Source organism: Ciona intestinalis, chromosome 11, assembly GCF_000224145.3.
Source record: "Ciona intestinalis chromosome 11, KH, whole genome shotgun sequence".
Taxonomy (NCBI): domain Eukaryota; kingdom Metazoa; phylum Chordata; class Ascidiacea; order Phlebobranchia; family Cionidae; genus Ciona; species Ciona intestinalis.
Genome location: NC_020176.2, coordinates 2206859 through 2216297, shown reverse-complemented (window position 1 = coordinate 2216297; position 9439 = coordinate 2206859). Strand labels below are relative to the sequence as shown.

The window sequence follows — 9439 nt, the reverse complement described above, 5'->3', positions numbered from 1 at the left end:
ATGAGTTGACTTTATAAACAGGTAAACCGAAGCGTTTGAATCACAATTGTTTTGTGCAGTCTCAGCAGCAGGAACTAGAACTACATCTGCAGAGATCGGTGTCGCTATATATAATAGGGTTGAGGGGAAGATGTGACACCTTTAGCACATAATATCCAAATATCTTGATCGTGTTTTAAGTAAAAAAATAACAAATTCTGGGAGTCGTGAGGATACGGTTTTATAAATCTTTGCATTTTCTTTGTTTACGACCAAATGGGAGGAGAAAATAGAATGAAAAGGTGTCCAATCTTCCTCCACCCTACTATACCTCTTAACAATAAGTGCATTTACATAGGCGTTTAATTAATGACCGTCGTTGTATACAATATTTTAACAACTTTCATCTTAGATTTTCTAACTTGTTAGCAATCCCACAATTACTTTGCCAAGATGTCGTTCGATTACGAAGCATGCCAAGATGCAGCCCAGTACCTCCGATTGAGCCGAGAAAAAATCATTGAAAACCAGACTCAGAAACCGGACGGTAAGTTCGTTAGAATTTTCTGTATAGTTTAAAAGAGTATTCTGTGTAAACGAAAACTAAATTTAGGCAAGAAGTATGTTTGGTTCCCGGACAAAGCTGAGGCTTATGTGAAAGGAGAACTAATCAAGACCGAGAAAGGAAAATGCACGATCAAGTCAATCGCTGAAGGAAAGGTACAGCACGAAAATGTGACATATGATAAGAAAGTTACATAAAATCTTGCGGGGTTTTTAAATACTGCCTACTTTCCAGGAAATGACAGTGAAAGAAGACGACCTTCAAGAGATGAACCCGCCTCGATATGAGAAATGCGAAGACATGGCCGGCATGACCTTCCTTAACGAAGCCAGCGTTCTTAACAATCTTCGATCCCGATACGAATCTTTCATGATCTACGTACGTCCACTAATAAATGTGTATCACCTAAACGTATTTCTTACGCGATCTTATTTTATTAGACGTATTCCGGTCTCTTCTGCGTGACTGTTAACCCGTACAAGATGTTGCCCGTGTACGCTCCATACGTGATTGCTGCTTACAAGGGAAAGCGACGAACTGAGATGCCTCCCCATCTTTATTCCATCGCTGATAACGCTTACACGGAGATGTTGATGAGTAAGTGTAAACTATACAGAACATTTTTATCAGAAATGAAATTATAAAATCGATTTATCAAGAACTTATATGACTGTATTTGAAAACCGGAACTGTGTTATTGTTTTTACTTTATTCTTTTTTAAAAAGTAAAATAATTGCGTTATCATATGCTAAAAGGATAATAAGTAAGGGTAGTTCAAATCTTTATTACCAATGTTTTATCTTCAAATAATAAAGGAAAATGTATTTTTCAGACCGAGAAAACCAATCCATGCTGATCACGTAAGTATTTTGACGCTGGCTTACGCATGTTATAATTATAGGAATAATTAAATATAACACTAACGTGTATTACAGAGGAGAGTCTGGTGCTGGTAAGACTGTGAACACGAAGAAAGTTATTCAGTATTTCGCTTTGGTTGCCGCATATGGAGCTTCTCAAGATGACGGCAAGGTAAAATTTGCATTAAATATAAGTTCGATAAAGTATACTGACCTCAGCTTAAAATAAAAACAATTTGAATACATTCATAGGGAACACTTGAAGATCAAATCGTTCAATGTAACCCAGCTATGGAGGCTTTCGGTAACGCTAAGACTGTAAGAAACGACAACTCTTCCCGATTCGTAAGTAGAACCTAAAATGTTGTTGGTTTCACCAAAAGATGTGTTTAATAACATATTAAACTTCCAGGGTAAGTTTATTCGAATTCACTTTGGCAGCACTGGGCTTCTTGCGTCAGGAGATATTGAACATTGTAAGTTATTATCTTAGTTTAATATCTTACCTGAGAATATAAAATTTCTTACGTCTCTTGTTACAATGCAGACCTGCTTGAAAAATCCCGTGTGATCTACCAACAAGAGGGTGAAAGAAACTACCACATCTTTTACCAGATCATTTCCGGATCCAAACCAGAACTTATCGGTAAGTGTTGTCTAATGTTGGGTGGCGGAAGATGGGACACATCTTCGTTCCATTTTCTTGTCCCATTTGGTAGTAAACAAATTGAAACATAAAACCGTGTATCTTCACGACTTCCATAGACCGTTGTTAATTGTTTAAAACACGATCAGGATGTTATATATGCTAAAGGTTTCCCTCAACGTACTATATATAGAAACACAATCAGTGTTTATATGACTTGTAACATATTCACACGCTCCACAGATCAACTGCTGGTAACCAAGGATCCATACGATTACAAATCCATTTCTCAGGGTGTCGTGTCTGTCGATAACTTGGATGATGGTGCAGAATTGTTGCTTACAGACGTAAGTACAAACATAAGCAAATACGTTCATACATTGCAGAGGATCTTATTTATTCACTTATTGTATAGGATGCTTTCCGTGTACTCGGTTTCAACCAAGAAGAGATCACCGGAATTTACCGAATCATGGCTGGTATTATGCACCAACAGAATATGAAGTTCAAGAACAAACAACGAGAGGAACAAGCTGAACCTGACGGCACTGAAGGTTACTTTAAACCAAATTTCGTATACATTAGATTATTCCAAGTTGACCTTTTCCGAAAATCATTAAAATGATGCTTTAAACTTATATACATTTTTACTGCAGATGCCGACAAAGTTGCTTATCTCTTCGGTTTGAACTCTGCCGACTTCATCAAATACATTTGTCACCCTCGTGTAAAGGTCGGAAACGAATATGTTACCAAGGGGCAATCTTGTAACCAGGTAAAGTACAAAAACAACATTGAAAAGTGTGTTTTAATACCAATTCAAAGTTTGTTTTAACAAATAAAACTATGTACAGGTGAGCTATGGTATGGGAGCTCTCAGCAAAGGTTTGTTCGGTCGTCACTTTGATTGGTTGGTCAAACTTATCAACCAAACTCTGAGCACCAAACTACCAAGAAGTTTCTTTATCGGTGTGCTGGATATTGCTGGTTTTGAAATTTTCGACGTAAGTAAAATAATCTCAGTTGAAGGAAAGGATTGAAACTTACATCAACCAAACACTATACACAGAGCAACAGCTTCGAGCAACTCTGCATCAACTTCACGAACGAAAAGCTCCAACAATTCTTCAACCATCACATGTTCGTATTGGAACAAGAAGAATACAAGAAAGAAGGAATTGATTGGGTTTTCATCGATTTCGGAATGGACTTGGCCGCTTGCATTGAACTCATCGAAAAGGTTAATTTTAATTTTCAAACAAAAATTAAACCAAGATTATAGATTCGAAATATACTTATATTTGTTTATGTAATTTTAGCCACTTGGAATTATGTCTATTCTTGAAGAAGAATGCATGTTCCCGAAAGCATCTGATGATACATTCAAAGACAAGTTATACCAAAACCATCTTGGCAAAAGCAAAGCTTTCGGAAAGCCAGTAAAGAAGACAAAATACGAAGCCCACTTCGAACTTTACCATTATGCGGGAACCGTAAGTCCAAATATAGACTTACTAATCTCGGTTTATTTGAAAACAAATTAATTGCAGGTGGCATACAACATTTGCGGATGGTTAGAAAAAAACAAGGATCCACTTAACAACAGTGTCGTCGATCTTTACAAGAAGGCATCATTGAAACTGATGCAAACTATCTGGGAAGGATATATTAGCCCAGAGGAAGGTTAGTTTATCATCCCATTTACATTGATAACATCACTGGATGGGATTAAACAATGAATAATTGATTTCACAGCTGCAAGTGGTGGCGGCAAAGGAGGAAAGAGAAAGAAGGGCGGCTCCTTCATGACTGTTTCATCTCTCCACAGACAATCGCTTAACAGTCTTATGACCAATCTACGGTTAGTCCTTAATACATAACTCATACCAAAGAAAGTACGTGCGTAACATTTACATTACAATATTAGATCGACTGCACCACATTTTGTGCGTTGTCTTATTCCTAATGAACGAAAATGCCCGGGAGAGATGGAATCTCACTTGGTACTTCACCAGCTCCGTTGCAACGGTGTACTGGAAGGTATTCGTATCTGCAGAAAAGGTTTCCCAAACAGAGTTCCGTACGGAGACTTCAAGCAGAGGTACAAATAACATTTAATCCCTCTATTATTGTTTGCACTAATCTACTTTAATTTGTTCTATATACCAATGATAATGTTCACAGATACCGAATCTTGAACCCCAATGCCGCTCCAGAAGGTCAATTCATGGATAGTAAGAAAGCATCGGAGAAGTTACTTGGTAGTATTGACATCGACCATGAGTCGTACAAGCTTGGTCATACGAAGGTATGGTTTGTTTAACAATGACTGCGATTTGCAAATACCTGAGCAAAATGACAACATATTTCATCCAGGTTTTCTTCCGAGCTGGTATGATTGGTAGACTGGAAGAGCTGAGAGACAACAAGCTGGCATCTATCTTCAAACTTCTCCAAGCTCGCATGAGAGGAATGCTTATGAGAAAAGAATACCAGAAGATGATTGAAAGAAGGTAAAATATCTATGAGTTTCAGATTAGTTCAATTATAAACCAATACGCCCATTAACAAACTCTCGTCTGCAGACAAGCATGTCGAATCATCCAATCCAACTTACGAGCATTCTTCGGAATGGCGAACTGCGAGTGGATGAAGCTTATGTTCAAGATCAAACCCCTTCTGAAGACTGCCGAATCTGCCAAGGAACTTGAAGAAATGGAGAAAGAGTTTGCTGAAACTAAAGTCAACTTGGAAAAAGAAACCAAGCGAAGAAAGGAATTGGAAGAGATGCAAGTCTCCTTTATTCAAGAAAAGAATGATCTTGTTATGCAATTGCAAGCGGTAAGCGTATTTCCATAGCTGCGTAACCTCTTAAAGCAAATTTTTATCATGTTTATATTGCAGCAACAAGACCAAATCGATGACGGTGAGGATCGATGCGATCAACTCATCAAAACCAAAGTTGAATTGGACGGAAAGATCAAAGAACTGACTGAAAGATTAGAAGATGAAGAAGAGCTCAATAATGAGTTGGTATCAAAGAAGAGAAAACTTGAAGATGAATGTTCAGAGTTGAAAAAGGATATCGATGATCTTGAGATAACTTTGGCTAAAGTTGAAAAGGAGAAGCACGCAACTGAGAACAAGGTAAGGAGTTTTTGTTATTAGTTTTAAAATCGAATTTCACAATTTATTTTCATCTTTCTTTAGCTCAAAAATCTTCAAGAAGAGTTAGCAACACAAGATGAACAGATCGCTAAGCTTCAAAAAGAAAAGAAAGCTTTACAGGAGGCCCATCAACAAACCCTTGATGACCTACAATCAGAGGAGGACAAAGTCAACAGCTTGACCAAACAAAAAGCTAAACTTGAACAACAAGTTGACGATGTAAGTAATTTAACCATTCAATTGAAAACAAATCCATTGCTAGAATAAAACAATCTAATCTAAACGTTGTGTTTTAGTTGGAGGCTTCTCTTGAACAAGAAAAGAAACTTCGCATGGAGCTTGAGCGAACTAAGAGAAAGTTGGAGGGTGATCTTCGTCTTACTCAAGAAACCGTTATGGATCTTGAGAATGATAAGCAACGTCTTGAGGAGAAACTTAAGAAACAAGAATTCGAGTACAGTCAGCTCGCCACTAAGCTTGAAGATGAGCAAGCTCTTGTGTCTCAACTTCAAAAGAAGATCAAGGAGCTTCAAGCAAGAATTGAAGAGCTCGAAGAGGAATTGGAAGCAGAAAGAGCAGCTCGTGCTAAGGTTGAGAAGCAAAGAGCTGATCTCTCTAGAGAATTGGAAGAATTGAGCGAACGACTTGAAGAAGCTGGAGGTGCAACTGCTGCACAGGTTTGTTTTGGCAAAATATTCCTAATTATTTGCAAAATTTGATTTTAATATTTCAAATGTTAACAGATTGAGTTGAACAAACGACGTGAGGCCGAATTCGCTAAACTGCGACGAGAACTTGAAGAGTCGAACTTGGGACATGAAGCTACCGTTTCAACTTTAAGAAAGAAAAATGCTGACACCTCATCTGAAATGAGCGAACAGGTATTTTCGTAAAGTTATGTCTTGTTTTGTTGATATGACCTTTGATGGAATAATCTTTACCTATGTATTTTACAATTTTAAGATCGACAACCTGCAACGAGTCAAACAAAAGCTTGAGAAAGAAAAGAGTGAAATGAAGATGGAAATTGATGACCTCGCCTCTAACGTGGAGAGCGTCACTAAAGCTAAGCTTAACTACGAGAAGATGGCTAGGAACCTTGAGGAGCAGTTAAATGAAACAAAGATGAAGAACGACAACTTTACCAAGGAGGTTAACGAGTTGAACGCAGCTAAAGCTCGTCTCTCCTCTGAGAACGGTGGGTTTAATATATGTACTAATATTTATTTTTAACGAATATGTTGCTATAACAAATGAATGTTCAGGTGAATTCGGTCGACAACTAGAGGAACGTGAGCACTTAATGGCGCAACTTACTCGAAGCAAAAACAGCTCGTCTCAGCAAATTGATGAGTTGAAACGTGTTGTTGAAGAAGAGACCAAAGCTAAAGCTGCATTGGCACACGCTGTTCAGGTATGATAATTATACCTATGTTGGTTTGATATAAATCTATAAAATGCTGACATTGCCAATTAGGCTTCTCGACACGACAACGACCTCTTGCGGGAACAATACGAAGAAGAACAAGAAGCTAAAGCTGAACTTCAAAGAGCGTTATCTAAAGCAAACGCTGAAGTTGCTCAATGGAGAAACAAATATGAAACTGATGCGATCCAACGAACCGAAGAATTGGAAGAAGCAAAGTAAGTTTAGATGAAAATGTATCTTGAAGCAAGCCTAATTCAATATAATTACCAGGAAAAAGCTTGCCATTCGTCTTCAAGAGGCCGAAGAACAGGTAGAAGCAATGCAAGCCAAAGCATCCAGTCTCGATAAGACCAAGAACAGACTGCAGAGCGAACTTGAAGATTTGACCATCGATTTGGAAAAATCGAACTCAGCTGCTGCTGCTTTGGATAAAAAGCAACGAAACTTTGACAAGGTGAGTAGTTTGAACACGAAATGTTGTCAGCCATTATACGACATACATTTAACCGTCCGTGTATATTATCTTTGTTAGATTCTTGCCGAACACAAACAAAAAGCAGAAGAGATTCAAGTTGAGCTCGAACAATCACAAAAGGAAGCCAGAAGTCTTTCAACTGAATTGTTCAAAATGAAGAACGCTTATGAAGAATCTCTTGACGCTCTAGAAACCGTAAAGAGAGAAAACAAGAACTTGCAAGGTTAGCAATACTTAAAAAAAACTTATACTGTTAGGATAAGTTCATTATATGTAAACAATGTTTAATTATACAGAGGAAATTGCTGACCTCACCGATCAACTTGGAGAAGGAGGCAAGAGCATTCATGAACTCGAGAAAGCAAAGCGAACACTCGAACATGAACGAAACGAGATGCAGTCTGCGCTTGAAGAGGCAGAAGGAGCTATTGAAGGTGAAGAATCAAAGGTTCTTCGTCTCCAGGTTGAGTTGGCACAAATTAAACAAGAATTTGAACGACGACTTGCTGAAAAGGAAGAAGAAGTTGACAACCAGCGGTAAGTTAGTCACAATTTAAACTAAAACAGGTAAAGTTTTCTTTTTGTAACAATGTTGTTCTTCTTATAGTCGCAACCAACAGCGATCAATTGAATCAATGCAAACCACTCTTGATTCCGAAAGCAAGGCCAGACAAGAAGCTGTGAGGATCAAGAAGAAGATGGAAGGTGATCTTAATGATCTTGAAATCCAACTTGGTCACGCCAACCGACAAGCATCTGAAGCGCAAAAACAAGCCAAGTCTATTCAGTCCCACGTTAAGGTAAACATACGACATTAACTTTTATGTAATCGATTTTACCAATGCAATTTATTTTCAGGATCTTGAAATGCAAGTGGATGAAGCTCAACGTCATGCTGAAGATCTTCAAGAGCAATCGGCTGTTATTGAACGACGAGGAAACCTTCTTACTGCTGAGATTGAAGAGCTCAGATCTGCTCTTGAACAAGCAGAACGAGGACGCAAGTTGGCCGAGACCGAACTTCTTGAAAGCAGCGAACGTTCTAACCTTCTTCACACACAAAACACCGCTCTTATCAACCAGAAGCGAAAGTTGGAAGGAGAACTTCAAACCATGCAAGGAGAGGTTGAGGAATCAGTTCAAGAACAAAGGAATGCTGAAGACAAAGCCAAAAAGGCGATCGTTGATGTAAGTATACGCATCGTAACTCACTGTGTAGCTTATATATAAGACGAGTAAATGAATTTGAACTTTATTTTTTACATAGGCTGCAACCATGGCGGAAGAATTGAAGAAAGAGCAAGATCTGTCCTCTCATTTGGAGCGAATGAAGAAGAACATGGAACAAACCGTTAAAGATCTTCAACAACGACTTGATGAAGCTGAAAACATTGCACTCAAGGGTGGCAAGAAACAAGTGCAAAAACTTGAGACCAGAGTAAGTTTCACTACATCATTATACGCGGTGTGTCTATAAACGAATATTGTTCATAACGTTTTCTTAAATTAGATTCGGGAACTTGAGAATGAACTTGATTCGGAACAACGTCGCAATGGTGACTCAGTGAAAAGCCAACGAAAAATTGAGCGACGATTGAAGGAAGTGTCGTACCAAGGTGAAGAAGACAAGAAGAACTTGACACGCATCCAGGATCTTGTTGATAAACTCCAGATCAAAGTGAAAACATACAAGAGACAAGCTGAAGAAGCGGTAAGTTGAAGACATTAGACATGCGATCTTTTTTAATATCTTAATTCATGATTGTTCGTTATAGGAGGAACAAGCCAACACAAACTTGAGCAAATACCGCAAACTCCAGCACGAATTAGACGATGCAGAAGAGCGAGCGGAAATGGCGGAATCACAACTTAACAAGATGAGATCCAAGGCTCGTGATACAAAGGGATCTAACTAGGTAAATAATTTCGCAACGTTTTAATATAATTTCTAACTACTAAACTGTTTCTAACTACTAATATTTTTTAGGACGACTCCGCATGATCATAACGGCACAGTTTAACTTATTTTTTGTGTGTATGGTGTGTGAAGGCAAATAAAATGAAAAACCAATCAAACCTGCGTGAGTTTATGGTAAAACGTATTAGAGATTTGAGACAGATGTTTAATAATAGAGAGCAAGCTGGAATAGTCGCACAGGCCCATGAGCTGCCTATTACTAGATAATACACAGATGCAGTCAGAGCATTAAAATACTGGTCAAATGCCATTCAAGAGTAAAACAAGCAACTACAATCCCAAAACTTTAAGCACTGACGCGCGTGTTGTGAAATGTTTTTTGGGGGAAGCTTTTTAAT

The 9439-nt window shown here is 38.2% G+C and overlaps 1 protein-coding gene across 1 annotated transcript; it reads left to right on the top strand.

The window, feature by feature from the left end:
* Positions 1-391: 391 nt before the first annotated feature.
* On the top strand, positions 392-9199 carry LOC100176037 (myosin-6). The gene is made up of 37 exons (XM_018814101.2): positions 392-526; positions 593-699; positions 779-922; positions 985-1141; positions 1378-1405; positions 1481-1577; positions 1658-1750; positions 1818-1881; positions 1953-2051; positions 2295-2398; positions 2467-2605; positions 2708-2826; positions 2906-3055; positions 3121-3291; positions 3371-3544; positions 3602-3734; positions 3807-3912; positions 3979-4152; positions 4236-4359; positions 4428-4564; positions 4637-4892; positions 4956-5198; positions 5262-5438; positions 5516-5896; positions 5963-6100; positions 6183-6417; positions 6485-6633; positions 6697-6863; positions 6919-7102; positions 7181-7346; positions 7420-7660; positions 7731-7923; positions 7982-8311; positions 8391-8561; positions 8634-8834; positions 8899-9039; positions 9111-9199. Exons 1-36 carry the CDS (start codon positions 433-435, stop codon positions 9037-9039), a joined length of 5787 nt encoding a protein of 1928 aa, XP_018669646.1. The 5' UTR covers positions 392-432; the 3' UTR covers positions 9111-9199.
* The last annotated feature ends 240 nt before the right edge of the window (positions 9200-9439 follow it).

Bases quoted from the DNA above. Each gene is read 5' to 3' on its own strand.
- LOC100176037 (XM_018814101.2), top strand. From the start codon at position 433: ATGTCGTTCGATTACGAAGCATGCCAAGATGCAGCCCAGTACCTCCGA. The intron at 3,913-3,978 runs GTTAGTCCTTAA...TTACAATATTAG, and splicing joins AGTCTTATGACCAATCTACG to ATCGACTGCACCACATTTTG. The intron at 4,153-4,235 runs GTACAAATAACA...TAATGTTCACAG, and splicing joins TACGGAGACTTCAAGCAGAG to ATACCGAATCTTGAACCCCA.